This window comes from Solea solea, chromosome 18 (assembly GCF_958295425.1).
Source record: "Solea solea chromosome 18, fSolSol10.1, whole genome shotgun sequence".
NCBI classification, from domain to species: domain Eukaryota; kingdom Metazoa; phylum Chordata; class Actinopteri; order Pleuronectiformes; family Soleidae; genus Solea; species Solea solea.
The window spans coordinates 10,775,497-10,796,734 of NC_081151.1; the positions used below are offsets into that span (position 1 = coordinate 10,775,497).

At 40.8% G+C, this 21,238-nt stretch overlaps 1 protein-coding gene across 3 annotated transcripts; it reads right to left on the reverse strand.

Moving 5' to 3' along the window:
* Positions 1 to 1,228: 1,228 nt before the first annotated feature.
* On the reverse strand, positions 1,229 to 20,136 carry LOC131444921 (uncharacterized). Of its 3 annotated transcripts, none has more exons than XM_058615628.1 (5): positions 19,988 to 20,136; positions 6,128 to 10,099; positions 4,625 to 4,745; positions 3,024 to 3,833; positions 1,229 to 2,012 (listed from the first exon to the last, which is right to left on the reverse strand). In XM_058615628.1, the coding sequence occupies exons 2-5, from the start codon at positions 9,462 to 9,464 to the stop codon at positions 1,424 to 1,426; spliced, it is 4,857 nt and encodes a 1,618-aa protein (XP_058471611.1). In that variant the 5' UTR covers positions 9,465 to 10,099; positions 19,988 to 20,136; the 3' UTR covers positions 1,229 to 1,423. The 3 variants fall into 3 exon arrangements, with proteins under 3 accessions (XP_058471611.1, XP_058471610.1, XP_058471612.1); XM_058615627.1 differs by lacking the exon at positions 19,988 to 20,136 and adding an exon at positions 11,773 to 11,959; XM_058615629.1 differs by lacking the exon at positions 19,988 to 20,136 and adding an exon at positions 11,898 to 11,947.
* Positions 20,137 to 21,238: the final 1,102 nt, after the last annotated feature.

Genomic DNA, 21,238 nt, shown 5'->3' on the forward strand with positions numbered 1-21,238 from the left:
CAGGTCATGATTAACATTAGTGAGACATTAGTATTTATAATAACCTAACATCAGGACCACTGCTGCGATGACGGACAGCTCTACCACTCCGCAGACGCCAAACCTTTTACATTGTGCGCCACCCACTTGCATTTGAACGGACATCTTCCACTTTACTTTCAGCACAAACGAGGCTCAAGCTGTCAGATGTTCTTTCAGTGACAATTGGAGAGAAATAATTAAAAAAAAACAAAAAAAAAACACCCAAAACAAACATGTTTGTCCTCCAAAGATGAGCCAAATATGACACAGCAGTGAGGAGAGACCAGGCTGTGAGCGGTGAGTCATCTCAGCAACGGCCTCATTGTTAATAGCAAACATATCAACCTGCCTCACGACACGTCGAAAACATTGCACATGGAGCCTTTAAACAAGTGTACGGCCGCAATGACTGCACACCTGGTATTTAAAACTGTACAAATAAAAATAATCTTAAACACTACTATTCGCACCAAACAGTCCGTAAGCATATTGCTTCATCTTTACATTCACAATTTCACATGTAATTGATAAATAAAGGATTTAAATAAAATGTGACCACCGAAAACCCTTCAGTTATTTGTTCATGTTTGCACATTCAGTGTTCAAAATATATTATCAATGCACTATTAAAACCTCTGGTTATAAAATACATTATTCACAGTCAAGTCAGTTTTTTAAATTACATACATGAAGCGGTAAGACCAGGTATTAAAGTCATCATAGAGTATAATATGGGAGGGGTGTTGATCAAATGTCAGAATTTCATCCTTCAGCTTTAATCATAACACATTCACTCAGTCTTACTGAGTCTGAATTATGTATTTAAACGCAAGTGAATAAAACTTATCAGTTTAAAGGACTTTTCTTTATATTTGTGTATATCCTGTACAGTACATTTACTATATCTATAAAAAAAATCCCACAGAACTCTTAATATATATATTATTTAGATAGAATATGTGTTTGTAACTCATAAATTGACCCTGTTTCAAACATTCACTGTTGACAAACCTCATTAGTGCATATTTCACCTTCCTTTTCTCTCAGCGTTTGTATTTGAACATAAACTCCACCTGTTTAGCCTAAGTCACACTGTCCCAAAGTAAAACTGGTTATATACTTTATATTTAGGCTAATCTACAAAATAAATGCCACAATTAGCAAGTCTTTTTATATATATATATATATATATATATATATATATATATATATATATATATATATATATATATAAGAAGGCAAAGGCAGCAGCTAAATTCAAAATTCACAGGCAAAAAACAACAAGGAAAAAGCTGTAAGTGTTGAAGCAGTTTCTACAAAACAAAACCTTTCAGCGACACAATCAGCTTCAGGCAACGAAAGCTTTTCCCAAATGTTACAACAACGCAAGGTCCTTCACGTGTCAACCTGAGGACGACGATGACGGTGAAGATGATGATGACGATGAAGATGAAGGGGGAGGTCTACGCGTCTCACCTCCGTCCATTTCCGTAAACCTTACAAATGACGTTGATGATGTCACATCCTTCTCTTTCTCCTTCCTGCTTCCTGTGCAGACGGACCTCTGGGTGGGTTTGAACTGCCACGTCACTTTCTTCGTCGTGGACGACTGCTCTATTGTTGTTGAGGGATTCACTGGTGGAGTGACAGGCTGAGTTGCCATGGGGATGCCTGGAGTCCCTTGCATGCAGGTGGTTACCCCGGTAACTGTTCTTGCTCTGCCATTGTTGTTTCTGTCCTGCTCTGTGAAGAGCTCAGTCAGCACTTCAGGCTCAGTCGCTTCTCCGAACAAGTCCCAGTCGGGTTCGGTCGACAGCCGCTTGGGTCGTGACACTCCGGCAGATTTGTTTCCGGCAGCGCAGTTTCTGGAGGAGCGACTGGGATCTGAGTCAGACAGGTCAGAGTCCCAGTCACTGTCTCCTGCCACTGAATCACAACCCAGTACCGATACATCAACAGGGCCAGAACCTGAACTCTCTGAGTCCGAATCCCTGGAAAAAAACATGCCAGACAGAATCAGTCAAATGAACTGAAGTGAGGGAAAAATCACTAGCATGTATTTATTTAAAACAATCCTACGGCATCTGCGTCATCCTGTGCACTGACATGGCTGCACAAGCAAGCTATAATCTTCCCCGTGTCTGTGTGTGTGTGTGTACTTCTATGCAGGGCTGGCCCAAATCTTTATGGACTGGCTCTGCTTGTATGTATATCTTTATGAGGACCAAAAGACATGTATCACAGGAAGTGAGGACATTTTAGAAAGGTTCTCACATTCTGCAACTAAAAATAAAAGGGCTGGTTTTAGGCTTAGAATGAGGTTTATGTTAGTGTTAGGTTAAGAGTTAGGTTCAAATGCAATGTATCATTGATTCTGGCCTTAGCTTCTTGGTTGTATATACTGAGGTGTGTAAATGTACCTGGGTGGGTAAATGTGATTGGGTTTTTTAATGTAAAGCACTTGGTGTTGCATTTTATATTTATTTAAAGTGCTACACAACATTTAATATATAAAAAAAAAAAAAAAAAAAAGAGGGTTTGAATGATTGACTGTTTGACGTTAAGCCATAATTGCATGAATTTTGGCATGACTGTCCTCACTTAGAATAACGTACAAGAATGTGTATGTATGTGTGTTTTCTTGTATGGTATCTTTAAAAAGACTTTCTGAGTTTGGTTTTAGGATTAAGGTTAGAATTGGGATTAAGTTATTAAGTTTTGAGGTTAGAGTGAGTCTCCAGGAAATGAATGTAAGTCAATGCGATGTCCTCTGGAGTCATGGAAACCAGACTGTATATGTGTACTTATATTTGATCTCTCTTTAGGACCTTTTCTGGCATAAACACTGACCTTGTCAGGACCAGTAGTCCTCATGGAGACCAGAACCTGGTCCTAATGACTAAAAATGAATAAATGGAATACTATCTATAATAAACAAAACTGCATCACAAACAATACAACGCACTAGAGATATTGAAAACAAACATGTACAATGTACATACCTGCCACTGTAAGCTGTGGATCCTGGAGGCCCCAGCAGGAGACAGGCTGGAGCAGCCAGATAGACAAAGCTGTCCGTGCACAGAAAATCACCTTCCTCTGGCTTTTGTGGGCCAAGGTGAGTCAGCTTGGCAGCCTGTTCTGGATTTGACCAGTCCAAGTGTGTTGTCATGCTGCCGAAATGTGGCATCATATTGTCAAGTCTTTTTTGTATCAAATCTTGTTTTGTATCAAGGGTGGTAACTTCTGTCAATGCGGTGACTTCACCTTGGGAGGCGCGTCTTGCAGAAACAGCGAGGTAAACAAAGCTGTCCGATTGGACAAAGGGATCTATGTCACCACAGTCCAGTCCAGAGCTTCTGATTGGTTTCTGATTAGGATCTAAAAAGCGTCGGACTGCTTGTTTGGAGGGAGACAGAGCAAGAGGGGACTCAATCCCCCTTAGGGTCACTTTTTTCCTGTGTGGTATTTCTTCCCTCTGTCTCTCACTTTCTCTCATGCTCTGTTCATCGCCCTCTCCACAGTGTGTTTGCTCTGTTTTACTAAATCCCGAGTCGTCATGTGACGTCTCGAGGAGTGACGGGTAGCACCACTGTAGCTCTGCACTCTCCTCCCTTCCCCATTCCTTTAAGCCTCCTTCTTCTGCGTCTTTCTCCAGTGACGTGCTGCTGCCTAAGTCCGAGCCACTGACTGGCTGGTCGCTGTCGGAGCCTCCGTCCTCCTGACTCTGATTGGATAAGGAGAGAAAGACACCACTGGAGTCGGACTCCAGTGTTATATTGGAGTCTGGAGAGCTGTCCTCCTTAGTCGAGCTAGAAAAAAGACAAGGCAGTCACATGACAGTTACATTCCCAAATGTGTCCAATTAATTTTCTGTGACTTTGACATCTAATGCTATATCTACCATTAATTACCACATCCTGCCATCAACTTTTTCATAACCTACTGAATTTGATCAACGCAATCAGTTTGTGTGTTTTTTTTAGAGCTCGAATTTGAATGCTTCCATTGACATCTTGGTGACAGAAACACAATTATAAAAGTATGTGCTAGCTCTCTAATTTTCCAGGAAAACATTACCTACAAAGTATTTTTGTACTAAGACAAATTCAAAACCAAAAAGTCCTTTATTTTCTTAGTGTTATCACACATCTTTAAGATGTGGAAACAAACAGACAAACACAACGAGGAGGTCGAGTTTCAAACAAGGATAAAATCAAAGTACTTCTACAGTACAATCTGCTGCGCAACAACAAAATACAGTATAATTCACATTTATATAGCATAGGTTTTAAGAGACACTAATAAAATATGTAATGAGTATTTCTTCTACATTCAGTCTTGTTCATACAATATTTTGAGCCATATATTTTTGTAAGGTTATTGCAGCTGACTTGGAGAAATCCTCAGTAACTGGTTAAATGTGTCATGTTCCATTTCAATGTAATGACGCGGGCAACCACAAAATAAATAAAAAAAAACCCAAAGAAAAATTGTCAAAAATGGGCCATGTATAATGCCTTGGCTTGAATTGATTTTGGTCATAACTTTAGTTAATTTGGGCAGAGAAAGAGAGTCAGCCTTCATATGCTCATGGTCTTACCTTGTGCCAGCAGTGGACGTCCCAGTGCCTTGGCTTGTCCAGTCAACAGGTCTGTCTGTGTCTGAGGCTGGTGAGGCCATAGATGTGAGCTCCAGAATGACCTGAGATCGACTCCCCACTCCTGAAAAATTAAACAAAAGACTCAGGAAATATCATCAACACATTTCAACTATTTATTCCGAACTTATTTAGTCAAACTTGCGACCATGATGTCTTTCGCACACAGGGTACCGGTCTTAACCACTGAGCCACTCCACCCCCTAGGTTTGTATTTCCTCGCATAGGTTATATTCATCGATACAGACTGACACAGAAAGAAAATATGACAAAGGTCAGAGACAGAAATTTGTAGACACTGGGGGAAACGGTGCAACGGCGCGATGGAACACCATGGACACATGTACATACACACATGGAGTCTGAGTTGACTGTCTAGAGCTAGACTATATCTCTGAGTGCTACCGGATGCTGAAACATGTTTTCTTTGTCAAAATGTCATTAAAAAAAAAAAAAAAAAAAAAAGCAAAAAAAAAGGAAATGAAATGTATGATGATAATGGGGCGGGACTAGTTAAGCTTTGCTTCTCCCGCTTTCCCTTTCGGTTATGTATATTGTGTGAACTGCAATGTTATGTGATGAGTGATCTAAATGTCATGACCGAAATAAATAAATAAATAAATAAATAAATAAATATTGCAGCACCGTCCTAATATTAATGAGGACAAAATAGTAACTATGGTTACGATTATTAAATCTTACACTTTGCTGACCCTATACTTTTGCTGGCAGTAATTATTTTGTTCTCTGTATTAATGAAACAATTTACTGTCAACATCCCAGCCAAGAATTCACACACAACAAAACAATTAAGAGCATCCGCTGAAAACAGGAAGCTATTCAGTGTGTTTCAAATGGTTACATAATGTAACAAACATAATTAGAGTCAATTAATCCATTTTTCTGAACAATGTTACGTCATTCAAATAGGCAACAAACAACTTATGTGTGTCCCTAGTGATTCCAGGTTGTATTAATGTTTGCTCATTGCCCTGGTTTGGGCTAAAATGTAATAAAATAAAAAGATAATTAACATTTATGCATGTTTCCAAGCAAAGATACGCAGTACAAAATCTGGGCCACTACAGAGGAATTTAATTTTAATTTTCAGGGTTTTTTTCTTTTTAGAGCAAATCAGCACCCATTTGAAGATAAGAGAGAAGAGGAAGTAAATATGTTCTAGAGGTAAACTGAAGGTTTTACAAAATTGTAAAATGCTCAAAACAACAAAAAACTATTGTAACAATATGCACTGCACAGTTATAACTAATAATGCCATTATTGCTTTGCATGAACAAATAAACACAATGAGGGTTGATGTATTAAATGTGAATTATTTGTGTTTAGTGTGAACGTAGGATAAACGGAGGCTTTTCAATTAGAAAAAAAACTGTATATTATTGTTATTATTGTATTAGATTCTTTAAAAAAAAAAAAAAAACCTACCTGTCAACAATGGAACCTTCTCTCTCTGAGGCCCAGGATGTGTTTGATACATGTCAGCTCGCTGCCTCTGTGGCTCCAGCAGTGTGTTGTTTAAATCACGTTTGCCTCTCTGGGGCTGAGATAGGTCTAAGTGCTCCAGGTCAGAGTCCAGCTCCCTTGCTCTCCTTTCTAATTCTGTAAGGCTGAGCTCTGAGGCAGCTGAGGAGGGCGGGTGGGATCCTCCAAAGCCAACTGGTGGCCGAAGAAGAGGCCAACGCTGCAGAGAGCCAGAGAAGGAATCTGTATCACCTTCTCCTCCTTTGCCCCCTTTCTCCCAGCCATCATCCCACAATGTGTTAACCATGTCAAGGACAGCATCCCAACTCTCTGGGCCCCGTTGATCTCCTAGTGTCTCTCCATCTCCTCCCTCCACTTCACCTTCTTCCTTTTGTAATTTAACCACCTCCAGCTCTTGTCCATGTCGCTCTTTTATCCCATCTTTTATACCCTCCAACTTGTCAGATATTGTTTCAGCATCATTCTCCACTTTTGTAGATTTGTTTGCATTAGCTTGGACTTCATGTTCATCCAGTCTCATTTCTTGCTTGGTTTCCTCTACAAGTCCCTCAAAGACAGTAACCTTCTCTTTCTCCTCACCCACTTTGGTCCTTTTGTCTCTCTTGTCTCTCTCCTCCTCTCTATTCTCTTCCGTACCAGTCCTCTCCTCCCTTTTCATCTTCTTACTGCTCTCTGCATCTTTCTCCTTGCTTCCCAATGTCCTGTGCTCATCCAACTCTCTGCAGACCCTCCAGTGCTCCAAGTTCTGCTCCTTCAAGGAGGCCCTGCCCACCAAACTGGCCACCTGTGCTGATTCTAAATTGGATGGTTCTTTAAGTGAGCATCGCCCCACAAAATTTATTATGCTTGTTGGAAGGTTCTCTGAACGCAGTTGCAGAAGGGCTTGTGGTCTTCTTTTCTCTAAAGCTGAGAGGACAGAAGGGAGTGGGGGGAGAATAGGGAGGTTGTGGAGTGCCCCACCTTGCCTTACAGTCCTCTTTCTAACAATGATACGGCGAGGCCAAGTGGATTCGATGCCGTCAGAGGGGGCTGGTGACTCAAGGTCTCCAAGCCCTCTGCTTATGTGTGGGCTGACCATGCCTGGTCGCAGCCCTGTGGCTGTGCCAGGTCGTGTCCTGGAACTAGACTTGGAAGATTTGGACTTCTGCGACCTGGAGCCTTTCTTTTTATGGCTAGTTTCACTTTTTTCAATGTCCAAGGGCTTTTTATCAGACTGATAGGTTGGGGCAGTTTCATTCTTGTGTCCAGTAACAGCTTTATCTGTAGTCTCAGTGCTGTCCTGAACTTCACTGACAATTGCAGACTCAACATTATTGGACCCTGTCTCATCTAAAACCACTGCCTCTTGCACTGTGTCAGGCTCGGCTGTCATCCTAACTTCTTTGTTAAGTTTGGCATCTACTCTGTACTCTACAGCTGAATAAACTTCATTGTTAACTTTAGGACCGATTCCAGCTTCTTTTACAATCACATTCTCCACCTGTTTTGAACTAACTTTAGCCCCAATGCCTGCCTGAAACTCTGGCTTTATTTCTTGATCAGATTCAGCTCCAATCTCAGGTTCATTTCTTGGCCCATCCCTGTTCTCGGTATCACTTAGAATTGAAGGTGTAGCCTCAGCACTATATTCTGATTTAGCCAAAACCCTTCCATTTTTTTCTCCAGTTGTTGCTCCCCTGTGTCCCTCCTTTACAGATAGAGCCATATTTTCTATTGCTACCCCAGACTGCACCTTGCCTTCAAAATCCCGTCCTCCTGGTCTTGTTTTCACCTGGGGACCCATTCTTATTTCAGAACCATTTTTAATGCTAGGCCTTGATCCTTTATCATATTTGTCTCTGCTTTCACACCTGTGATGATGGATCCCAGCATCAACCTCACTTACTAACCTTGGCCCACATCCAGATTTGCTGTCAACTAACACCAAACCAATACTCCCATTATCAAACTTGGAAACCATCCCACCACCTACATTTTCAAGGCCAACCTTTGACCCAGCTCTATTCCTACCCACAACACTGGTGCCCATTCTGGGTGCAGCACTGGGGGATGGTGAAGGTGAGGGCTGGGGAAGCAACAGGGGTGTTGTGTCTAAACCATGTTCATGATCTAAAAACACAGAATCCCTCTCTGAATTCAGAGGAACTGGCCGACCATACCCAAATGTCCCAAAAAATGATGTTTCCCTCCTTTCTCTTTCTCTTGCTCTCTCCCTCTCCAGTCTCCCCCTCTCCCTCTCTCTTTCCCACTCTCGCTGGGCCCACCCTCGCTCCATCTCCCTTTCCCTCTCCCTCTCCCATTCCCTTTCTCGCTCACTGCGGTTCCACCCTCCTCCACGATCCCTCAGGTCCTGCTCAAGGTCATGAGCGGACAGCTGAACAAGTGGAGATCGATAGGGTGAACGTTTAAGCTCTTGGGGTGGTGACAGCCGTAGACTCTGGGTTTGGGAGTAGTGCCTTGGTTGAACGACATGGGGAGGGGAACAACGCAAACTCTGAGATTGACTGGGACGAGGTTTGGCAGGTGAGAAAAAAACTGGAGTATGGTAGCCTGAAGAAAGTGGAGAGCCAGAGAAGGGGGAAATAAGGGGAGAGGTAAGAGAGGAGGACTGACCTCCTTGAGGAGGATAATGCCCAGGATTTAAATATCCCCCTCCTCTGTCCATCATTTCATTTGTTCTAAGCTCCACACACTCTAGGTGTTGTGGAGGTGTCAAGACTTTCCAGGAATGTCGTCCATCTCTGCTCTTTGTGCTGTCTCCATGGTGATGGTGATGGTGGTGGTGATGTTTCTTAGACGAGGAGGAAACTCCTGGTGCTGAGAATGAGGATACAGAGGGAGAAACTGATCGGGTAAAATGTTCTGGGGAGTGGCAGCCACCACCATTGACATCCTGACCCCCAAGCTTCAAAGAATCATAAATGGCTCTTTCATCCAATCGCCGAACAAATGAGGGATTTGGAGTTAAAGAGCGGGGCTGTGGGTCAAACATATCGGCTGGGGATCTGCAAACCCTGAGGGAGCCACTTGCAGAGTAGCTAAAATTTCCCTCAAGCCCCCCCTCTCGCCGTATGGACCCTCCAGGGTGGTGGTGATGGCTGTCAATCTGTTGATTGATACACATGGTGTCATAGATGGAACGCTGGGGTATGTAGCCATCTCCATATCCCCCTTCCACTCCCCCATCTCGCCCTCCCACTCTCCCATCTCCAGCTCCATGTTTCTCCAGGCAGCAGGAGCTCTTCCTGAAACACCCAGGACGGCTAAGAGGCTTGCCCATGCTTGGATGGATAGCTGATGGTGGGAGGGGTCGGTGGGAGGCACGTGTGAAGTTTGAAGTGTGAATTGTGAAGTTGTTGATTTCACAAAATCTGAAAAGAATTGCTTGAAACTGGCCTTTCAGAATGTGCAAGACACATGGCAGCTGGCTTTCCGAGGGCCATGAAAAACTGAAAGAACTGAAGCAACGTTACATTCACTTTAATATACTGAACCATATATCTTCTGTTATGATGAGATGTCAGGACAATCTTGTGTCGAAAAGAAAATTCTTCTTCTCAAAGTCTCCATGTACTGTAAACACCTACATCTACATTATCCTTGGAGATGTATTTCTACATTCCACACTGATTTTAGAGAAACATAAGAAAAGATCAGACGAATATGTCCAGTTTTTATGTCCACAGTGTTACTGATCTTGGCTCATCTTCAGTCCCACAATTTTCCAGCATGACTGCATTTCTTTGCAGTTGTTTATTGACTACCTTTTCAGAGCCATTTAAGTGTTTATCAGGCAGCGTATTAGTCAATCAGACACAGAGGAACAGAAAGAAGGAGAGCAGTGGGTGGAGAACTGAATCCAATTAAATCTTCTTGGCTCAATCTGACAGTATTTGTTGATCTCCATCATTTTCCCTGTGGAAAAGAAACCAATAGATAGAAAGAAAGAAAATAGATTTGTCATATCAGTGAGTGGTTGTTAGCATAGTCAATGTTGAGATGGTATTGAACACTTTTTAAAGTCCACTAATCTTAAACATGTTTTCCTGATGTCTCAAGGAACCACTAAACCAGTGAAACCAGTTGTACAAACATACATACATACAGAAATCAGTCTGTCAAAGATATTGTGGTTCATCTTATGAAATGAAGATGCAATGTTGAAACTGTTGAAATGCCTCTAATTTCAAACCAGCAGTATCCACTGAATACTTTACTTTACAATGAAAGTAAAAGTAGCCAAAAACCTATCTGAAAACAATCACTCCAAATCAAACCATTGACTTCCACCCATCAGTGACTTGCAGCCCTGTCTGCGAGAATCACATGAAAACCAAATTGCTTTTAAGTGTTTCCTGAGACTGTTGCCCAAAAAGTACAACATTTTATTTACTGGTAGTTAGTTTATTGATCATTTACTCCAAGGCCTGGTTAAACAGTGAGGTCCACACTGCAGCCCTGGCCAAATGTATTTATAAACCTTGAATCTTACACTATATAATTAACCAACAGTCCTCAGAACTGCATCACAGGCTAGACCAAAAGAAGATATAAACAAAATGTACAACTCTACAGTGGAAAAATGGTACACTGTATATGCTATGTCTTTCTTGGAAGGCCAGACTAACACTTAAATATTGAAGCTCTAGTTGCATAACTCTATCAATACATCTTACAGGCATTACTGTACTTATTAACTTATTTTTCTAGAAGGACGTTAGTTAATAGAACATGCCAACACTCAGCAAAATGTTGATGCCTTACACGGCTAAACCTGTTGGTTAGTTTCATAGATGTTATTGGAGAACTGAAAAAACAAACCTCAAAGACAGGTCAACAAATCATAAACTCTTTAAGTGAAGTTAACATGACCATTTTTAGTATTCAGCATTAAAGCTCAATGCAAACGTGGTGCTAAAAATAAACCAATATTCCCTCAAAGCCACCTCCATCAATAAGAGAAATCTGATGCTGAATTATCCAACATGTCAAAAACATAAGGGCAAAAATGTTGGTTTGCTAGAGACGTTCCTAAACCGAAGGTATTGAAGGGTATAGCAACTTGCTTAACTCCGGCTTTCTGCAGCAAAACATGATTTAATATGCTGATTAGCTCTAAATGTGACATAAAGTAAAAAATAGAGTGATAGAGTGATCTGGCAAACTCAACGGAGCAGTGACTCATTTCCCCACAGAACAACTAATGAATTAAGTCAAACAACATTTTTTCAAAACTACATTCAGGGAACGTCATTTGCCACATGAAAAAGAAAGAAAAGAATGGCATCTGTCAGTTTCCCACAAAATTATCAACACTTATATTCTTCACCCAATGTCATATAAAGGAGTCAGATGTTTGTATTAGTGATGCCTTTCCCACAAATGAGTTATCCTCCATCAAATGAGTCTATTGATAGCTGAGAACCATCCCGAGCCTCTATCTCTTCCTCTATCTTTTCAGCATGCCAGCATTCTAGAGCAGCCTTCCTCCAAATACACACACACATGCACATACACACACACCCTCTCTTTCATCACTGCTGCTGCCACCTGCTCTATTTTACCCTGATCCATAGAAAAGCCAGAACCTTATCAACACGCTCGCAGTCATTAAAAGGCTTCATCAGCTAATCCAGTCCATCCAACTCAGCTCCATCGTGGTCAGGTGTTGTCATCCTGTCTCAAACCTGCATCCTCATTTGTTTTTTCTCACCGGTATCCCTGCCACTGTCGTTCCTCTCTGTCTCCCTCGCTTTATCTCTGCTGCTTTTCTATTTTTCTGTCACTTGTCTCCCTCCCTCCCTCCCTCTCGTTCTCTCTCTCCCTCTCTCTCTCCTGTGAATCATGCCTTCTGTCAGAGGAAGGCTTTTTTTGACAAGCGCTCTCTCTGCCAACCAACACACCAACGCAAACCCTCCTCCTCCTCTCCTTTTCGCTCTCTCCCTCGCCTCGCTTTTCTTCTCATCAACATAGCCTCTCGCTCTTTCGTTCTCTTCCTCTCTCTCTCTCTTTCTCTCTCTTTCTCCCCTTCTATTACACTCCACAGAGCTTTAGGGATTTAAGAGCTTTGGAGCAGCAAAGAGACCAACTTCTCCTCTCCATCTGCCTCTCTTTTCTTTCTCCATTAGCACATCTCTCATTCTTATCTGTCACTTATCATCTCTCTGTGTTGCATTTTTTTTTTTATCTTTCTCTCCACCTTCTCTCAATCCCTTCTAGATTTAGTTTGACCTGAGTGGGTTGCCCTTAGGAGATCATCACAAGCAGACTATTTAGAAATAGGGTACCATAGGAGATGTAGTATAAAGATCTATCTATCGATCTATCTATCCATCTATCTATCCATCTATCTATCAATGCATCCATCCATCCATCTTTCAGGCTCCCACACACAAAACACTATCTCTCTGTTCCTCTCCTTCTCTCTTTTAGCCCTCTCAGTTTGCCCTCTACCTCCCACTCTTCACCTCAGCGTTAATGCAACGCGCATCATGTGGAGGCGGCAGGGAGAGTGAGAGAGAGACGGAGAGGCAACAATGGATATTCACTGTATCCTATACAGTGCAGTATAACATCGTCATCATCAGCACCATCATTTGACCATGTACTGCTATAAGGAGGAAAAACAGAAACAGGGTCTATTATTATCGTTAGTAAATCAATGACCAGTAGCAACGCGTTTTTGCCTTCTTCGTGAATGATTTAACAGTGGACATGCATGTTAGAAAATATGAAATTCAAAAACAGCAATGAGCTGCATGAAGCCCGTTATACTGGATTTGAGGACAGCAACATCACATTTGAGTTTTAAAAAATGTCAGACACATTTTTCCTTTTTCATAACAACTAAAACAAACATAGTTTTAAGACAAGGGTCCTTTTAGTTTGGATATTAAACACTTTTGTTTTGACTGACATTGTTTTCTTTCCATTGGTTCCATTGGTGAACACCTATATTTCTGTTTCATTTAAGAAGGTAAGCCACAGAAGGTCAGCGCTGAAAGTCCTGGATGTTAGCTGAGTGTTGTATCATTGGAGAGTAGACTGGGAGGGAAAATGTGGTAGGGCTAGGTTTAGCCTTGACAAGATGTTCAACTGAAGGGGATTCAAGACGTTAGCAGAGCTTCACAAAGGGGTGGACTAAGGCTGCAGTCAGTGCATCAACAGTCACCATGCACACGCAGATGTCTTCAGGAAACTGGCTACAACTGTACATTCCTGGTATCAAGCCAAGCTAAGGAGCCAAAGAACTAATCGATTGCTTCATTGTCCAAAGTCTTCCTTAAAAAAGAAAGTTCAGCATTTCTTCTGGAAATCAAAGTTTCAGAGTCTGGAGGAAAAGTGATGAGTGGCTTCAAGTCCAGTGTGAAGTTTTCACAGTTGGTGATGATTTGGTGTGCCATGTCATCTGCTGGTGTAGCTCCACTGTGTTTTCTCAAGTCAACACAGCCATCTATAAGGAGAATTTAGATTTGATCCGATGCGATGATAGCTCAGTGGTTGAAGGTTGTGGGTTTGATTCCTGGCTCCGCTAGTCTATACGTCGATGTGTTAAGACACTTAACCCTACGATGCTCCTGATAGCTGCGTTGGCAGCGTGTGAACGGGTATGAAAGATGAGTGATAGAAATGTGATGAGTGATGCATATAGATGCGCTGTATGTGAGTGAAAGGGTGTGAATGGGTGAATGGCAAAACTGTCAAGCAGTTTTGAGTGCTCATCAAGACTAGAAAAGCGCTATATAAATAAAACGATTTAAATAAGTGCATACCACCTGCCCTCAGTAACCTACTTCTAAGGCCGTGTTCCCATCATGGTACAGTTCAGTTTGGTACAGCACAGTATGGTTTGGAATGGTAAAGTCGTGGGTCAGGTTTGCATTTCAACTGAGAACAGTACCTTTACTTGGTAGGCGGGGTGTAGACTGTGTCTGATAGCCGTGCCAGCAAGATACGTACCACAACGTCGTGTCAGTGCGACAACAACAAATGTCGACATCGAATACAACACAACAGACAACAATGGAGGACATCCAAGGATGGTTATTTTGGTACCATTCCTAATGAAAACGCAAAAAAATATGTAATATGTAATCAAACCGAACCGTACCACTCAGTGGAAATATGGCTTAACTGGTTTGCTGACCATGATATTACTTTACTCTTGACTGGTCAGACAACTTGCTTGAGTTAAAGCACCATAGAGGTTTTTTGTCTTTGGGGTATTGTCAAGAGAAAGATGAGAAACACATGACCCAACAATACAGGCTGAACACCACCATCAAGGCAACCTGGGCTTCAGTGCCACAGGCAGATGGATGGCCTACATACTAAAACACATCACTTCGTTGTGAAGTCTAAACAAGATGGGGCATATACAGATGCAGTGACTCACAGCTCTTCACTTGTGGTGCTGTATCTGTGCTTTCTGTTCTATCAATACAGTAATTGATGCTGAAGGAGCTCTGGTCAAGTGAAGTACTGAGTGAGTGTACAGATGAACATACTTTCAGAGAATGGGCATTTCTGCATTGAAAATCCCTTCAAATTCATCTTAGGAAATATTATAATACTTTGAGGAACATATTTACATTTTTTGAACTGTAGGCCATAATTAAAAAAAAATTTGATACAGTATAGTTCACGTGCAATGACTAGCATAATGTGACATTTTACATTTTCTTCCATTTTATTAAATCACTGGTGTGAAATACAGCATTTAACCATTTCTTGCTCGTAAGCCAACAATTGGTTATATAATTGCTTCACTATAAGACACGCATTTTTAACATTCCATAAAATGAGGGACTTGCATAAAAACACAAGACTGTTCACCACAGTCTTGCTAAAACTGGGCCAGTCATCTTCATGTTTTGTGTGACTGACAAGCAAAGAATAAAACTGACTCTCCCTCCCTCTTTGTTTCCAACGCAAGTGTGTGTGTGTGTGTGCATGTGTGAGAGACAGACAGGAGACAGAGAGGCAAGCAGAGATGAGGAGAAAAATCTCAGTCAACAGTAAAACTGTAAGCTGTCTTAAAAAGTGAAGAATAATTCCGCCTATATATCTGTGGCTGTGTTTGGTTTTCAATCTGTTCAGTCTGGTGTGTCCACACAAGACAGATGAACATGTTGGCTTTGATAAGACCAGCAGCTGTGACAGCAGGGAGCCTCGCAGTAATTAAGTCTAAACTGTCACGGTACTGTATATGAACGGTAAAGATTTGACCTTAATCTAAGGTCATGAGCTCTGGGTTGTGTTCCAGTATAAAAGCATTGGACATGAAGTTAACTACAGGTTAGTTAGTTAAAAGCAATTTACAATATAAAGCAGTCAATATATAGACCATAAAAACAATACATCATTTTAACACATAAACAGAATTTTGAAAATGTAATTTAGAGTAATAAATACCTGGATACAGCAAGTGAACAAACAGTACAGACTATAATCAGGCACATTAAAGGGCAATATCCATTCCAATTTGAATTTCAATTTACTAACTGCTTTTCCTTTCACCATTAGCTTTTCAATTTGCTAAGTCACTAAGCTTCTCCGCCTTTCCATTAGCTTTTTGTGCTGGTAAAATTACTTAAAATGATGGAAATTAGCCAATTTGGAGAAAACTCCCTAATAGAGTATGAGGCAGTTTTGACTCTAACAAATGTGGCTTCTTCTTATTATTTTTCATTCTATCAGTACCAGGCCCAAAGTATCTTGGGGAGACAGCCCAGTTGCCAGGATCACATGTAAACTAACTACAGATACATGTGAGCTCACATTTCTGAAGCAAAATCACATTCAATTTTCACATTTCTACAGACATACACATCAATGTGATATTGCCCTAAATGCTTATAATGGTTTTAGGGGAATTTGGGACATGAGTAAAGCTAAAAACACACCAGGATGACACCAAGAACGTTGATGTTGACCTGGTCTTAGTCTATAATCTGCTGCTTAGTATTAGTACAAGCCACCACAGTCCTTTTCACCACTGTGTGAGAATTGTGCCTCAAACATCGAAGAACTAAGAACTAAATTTATGAAGGTTGCCATGAAGTATGATTGAAAAATGATTGGAGGCCAAGGTGAAGTAGGGCTAAAAGAACAAGCTAAATGACCAAGCTAATAGAGATTAGATTAAAGATTAGCGTCAGGGAAAAGAAAATTGCCATTTTAAATATCTTCTGTATTCTGAATTACATTTTTTATTTTTCAATAAATATCTGCAATCAAAACTATTAATTTGTACAATTATTTATTAATTACTGTATGTGACACCTATAGCATGCTAATAAAATGAACTACATCGGTTAACACCATGGTTAACCGATGTAGTGGTATGTGAGCTTCCTGTGGCAGTACTTCAGAAATACTGTTCTACTGTATGTACCAGGGTATGTGATCGGAGTGGAGCTGAGGATTTTGATCAGGGTGCATAAAAAAATGTAATTAGTCACTTTATCTCTCACTCTATCTTAATCTAATTTCACCATACCAGTGTCTGAAGTATATGTGAGGAAGAGGATGATGAGGAGAGAGCAAATTATCTTATTGGTAATAAATCTGCCTACTGTGAAAAGTCTGTATTTGACTTTGCTCGGTCTATTTCTTACACCATTGTATTTTAACATTGGTGATAATAGTGTTACTATGAGAGTCAATATTTTCTCAGGTGCTACTTGGTATAAAACATTTGAGAACCACTGGATTAACATGATAAACATTAGCTAAACATTAGCTAAACAGCAACTTAAGATTGTTATTGTGAGCAGGTCAGCATGAGGATATGAGAGCCTCTTTCACACTGAAATGAGTGGGTATACCCAGGATATGTGAGTCCCTGGCTGACACTATTTCCACAGTCAGTGGTTGGTTTCCCTTGTGGTATGTTTTTTTTTTTTTTTCATCCCTGCATCACCCGTGTGTAGTGATTGCTAATATTTTGTATAATTTACTTGGGTCACTCTTTTAATCAATCATCGTCCAAAGTTGGGAAACTATTTCACTGCAAACATTCATGCCAAAAGGCATAAATGAAACCAGGGTGTGCAGGAATTTGCACTGCTGCTGAAAATGAAGAAGAGGATGAAGAAGAAATTGAGGTGTTTACCAGAGTCTGACATTCCCACCAATGCTGATATAAAGCCGATAAACGCCTTTGGGCATTGCAGTCATTTGACCCAAGAGTGAATGCTAATTAAATGCATTCTCACCAGTCAAAAACCCATTTAAATACAGCTTTTGTGACTCAGAGAGCTTCACACAAAAAGAAAAACTGTGACTCAAATCAATGACTTTCTTGCTGTGGGCAGTCATTTTATATCTAGATTGATTCCGTGTCTCTGAACAGTTTCTCAAGTGTACTCCACTGCAGTCTTATGTTAGTTGGGGATGTGTCTGGGTTATTATGGAAGTGTTACACATTCGATTCATCAAGTGTTGGATTTTTTTGAAAGATGCCTGCTAGCAGTAATTACAGCACACTGCACTTATGTGTAAGACCTGAGCACCTGTAAAATGTTTTACTCTAAAATGTTAATGGTGAAGGATGAGAGGAAAGAAGGGCAACTTTTTTTCTCTATTCTTTTGTTTGAGACTATTTTTCTCTTGTTCCTCAAATGACTTTGTAGCCCCTGAGGCCTGTTTGTGAAAGTCAAACAGATAGCAGAAGAGCATAAATGAGTGGCTTAATGAGTCACAGAGAAACAAACCTCAGGCATTAAGTACGACTGCTCACACCTGACGTTAAAATGTGTCCTGGATACATTTGATAAAACCACATGGGATCAGATCTGGCTTCCCTTTACACTCTGATGTTATGTCTGCTGTGAGAACAAAATTATGTTTTTAACAAGTTTGACTGTACAAACGTGTCTGTTTGCCTCTGCATGAGTGAGAGGTACAGAGAGAAAAAAAATCAGGAGGAGCTAAATGAGTCATGACCCTACTTATGCTACTGTAACATGAAACATGACCGGGTGCTAATAAACGTAAAAAAAAAAGAAGAAAGAACCTGCAGCGAGCAGCTTTAGCTGTGGAGGCGGTTGCTAATGTGTCCTGAGGACATATTGCGTTCAAACATGTTCAGGAATGGGATTTGACTCAAACGTTTTTTCACACATTCACCAAACCTCATTTACAGGAGGAAATGTTCTGCAGATTGTGCAGCCAGGTCTTGGTAAATAAATGGATCACCTTAGCAACCGTGTCCTCAGTGGTTTTTTTCAGCTAAAACAGAAAAGAGTGTCTGCTCGTACAGCAGATAAAAGACAAAAGTACTGGTAAGAAATCAATTTGAAAGCACCACAGTAGGTCTCTGGTGTAGCATATGGTGGCCTGAAACTGACACAAATACCACAAAATCCTATTCTCACAGTTGCCAGGCAGAGAAACAACAAAACATGTAGTAAATTATTTAACAATATACATGCAGTATACTACAGTTAACAACGGCTCTTTAAGGAACCATAAGACATTTTTTATTCAAGATTTCTGAATCTCTTTATTTGTTATTTTGCGTTGATTGGTAGATTACAATATGCTCATGTCCCAAGAGTTGGAGGTACATTAATCAATATCTTTATATGGTCAATAACAGCTGCCACACTTTATGTTTAATGTGTACAGGTTTACTCATAAGCTGATTCTTATGTTATGAATGTGGGAGAATGTCTGGGTCAGATTCGATCACACCGCCAGGAGAATCTCTGGAGGATTCATTGCGAGGAGTGATCTGAGCCTGCAGAAGACAGGACACTCGCTGTGAATTATATAGACTTCCTCCTGCTGTGCTCAGCTCACTCAAACATTATCCAGAGCTCTGACTAGGAAGCAGACAGGAGAAGCTCTGGAGATTATCTGGAGAAATTTATGTGGACATTTGTGCTCCGACATCTGACTACAGACAATCTGGAACATGCTGAAGTGATGACAGGTTCCTCTCATCTCCACGGAGCTTTTTGGTGTCTGGTGTTTAGCTGTGTTTGTTACTGTACTGTACTGTTTGGTACAGTACAGTACTTATTTTTCTTTTGCATTTCCTAGAAATGTACCAAAATAACTGACCCAAACCATTCCATTCTTTGACACTCTTCCCTTGGGGTACCAGAGAGAAATAGTACAGTACGGTCCAGGTGGATCTAGACTGGCTCTACCCACAACAGTCAGCTGATTAGACAAACGTCAGTGCCTTACCACCGGTGTCTCTTCAATGCTCACAATCTATTCTTATACAAAGCTTGATGTCTTGTTGAGACAAAGAGTCACAAACCGAGCAGGAAAAAAAGACCTACTGGATGTCCTCCATTGTTGTCTGTTGTGTCACATTTGTTACATCAGTACGATGTCACGTACATACATCACAGACATGGTGATGGGGCAAAGCCCACAGCCCACAGCCCACACCTCACCTACCAAGTAAAGGTACTGTTCTCAATCTAAACACAAGCCTGGCCCTGGGATTTTGCTTTCCAAACCATACCATACCGTACCAGACTGAACTGTACCATGATATAAACGTGGCATTGGACTTGAGAATTGGGAACATGTTTATTTAAAAGTAATCTGTTTGCTGCCTGTCCAGCACCATAGAGGATATAAAGATGGTGAACCTAGTGGAGCTTTAGCAGGATTATTGTGGAGTCCATAAGTTAGTTAAAAGGAGATTGAATCTTGAACAGGAACATAAAACACTCTCCAAACTCTTTTATAAAAATGCCAGGTGTCCCTGTGGCCACAAGATGTGAAAATAGCCACAACTATTCAACTTATCTTATTTGTAAGAAGATAAACACTTACTGAAGCACTTTATAAGAAAGGGTAGGCCCTTCATCTCAGTTCTGCTTTGTTGCTCCATGTTGACCAGACCGCATCATTTCTGCTGGTCATCATCTGCAGACATGCTGCCAATTTCCTCTTCTATCACATCAGAAAAGTTCTACTCTAATACACTGGGGAGGTCATTGAACTGTGGATATAAAGAAAGGTATGAACATGGTCAGCAACAACACTAGAATAAGGGCATTTCAAACACAATTTATTGATATTTAAGCTGAAAGTGCTTCACTGACACATGACTGGCTTCACTGATTCATGCAGTCAGTGCTAAATTGTGAGGAGCCTGCTGCTACTGTCCAATGCTGGTGAATCTGTTTCCACTGCAGCCTCAGATTTCTGTGGCAAGACTGGAATCTGATGTGATCTTCTGCTGTCTCTATCTTTTTCTCTTTCCACTATTTGTAAATTTGATGTTTTGTGTTCAAAAAAAGATTTGATGAGCACATTTGTGCTTAGTGATGTTATTTTGATGATGCAGTCAGCGATTAAACATGGTCACATCTCATTGTGTGTCACAGTGTGTAGTCCTGTATTCTGGGCACTGCTCTCATCTCAGTGCATGATGCTCCGTACCACAGCTCCCTCCAGTGGGGTTTTAATTTTCAGTGCTGTTGACAACCTCACACACAGTCGTCACGCTCTGCTGGTCTAGTCAAACACGTATGACAGCCAAGGTTTGTACAGGAAGTGGCTGCACAGTCACCTCACTTGACTGCATGGGTGTACATGTGTGTCTCTGATCACTCACTTTTATTGTGTGGTGTTTTTTTATGAGCTTAGAATTTGTATTTATTATTATATCCTATTGTCTTCATGTATCTTCATGTTTTGGCTAAATTTTAAGATTTGTATTTTACTACTTCTCCATGTGACTCTGTTTTGAGGGGTGCTATATAAATAGAAACATTTATTGTCAATATTATTGATTGTTTTTTTATTATTACAATAATCCATGTGCAATACATGTCTGCTGCTAGGTAAATAATTGTGTCCTTACAATATAATTACAGTATAACAATGCGGAGAAATTGGAGGCTTTACATTACATTAAAATAATTCTGAAGGAGCAAATGTAAAGCACCCAATTTCCCTGCAGGGATTAATAAATGATTCAGATTCAGATTCTGATATCTGCTGGAAAGGCTCTACATTTGGCCTAATCTCTGTCTGTGGGCAAGACATTTTCTGGGGGAAAAAGGTTAAATCATTAGA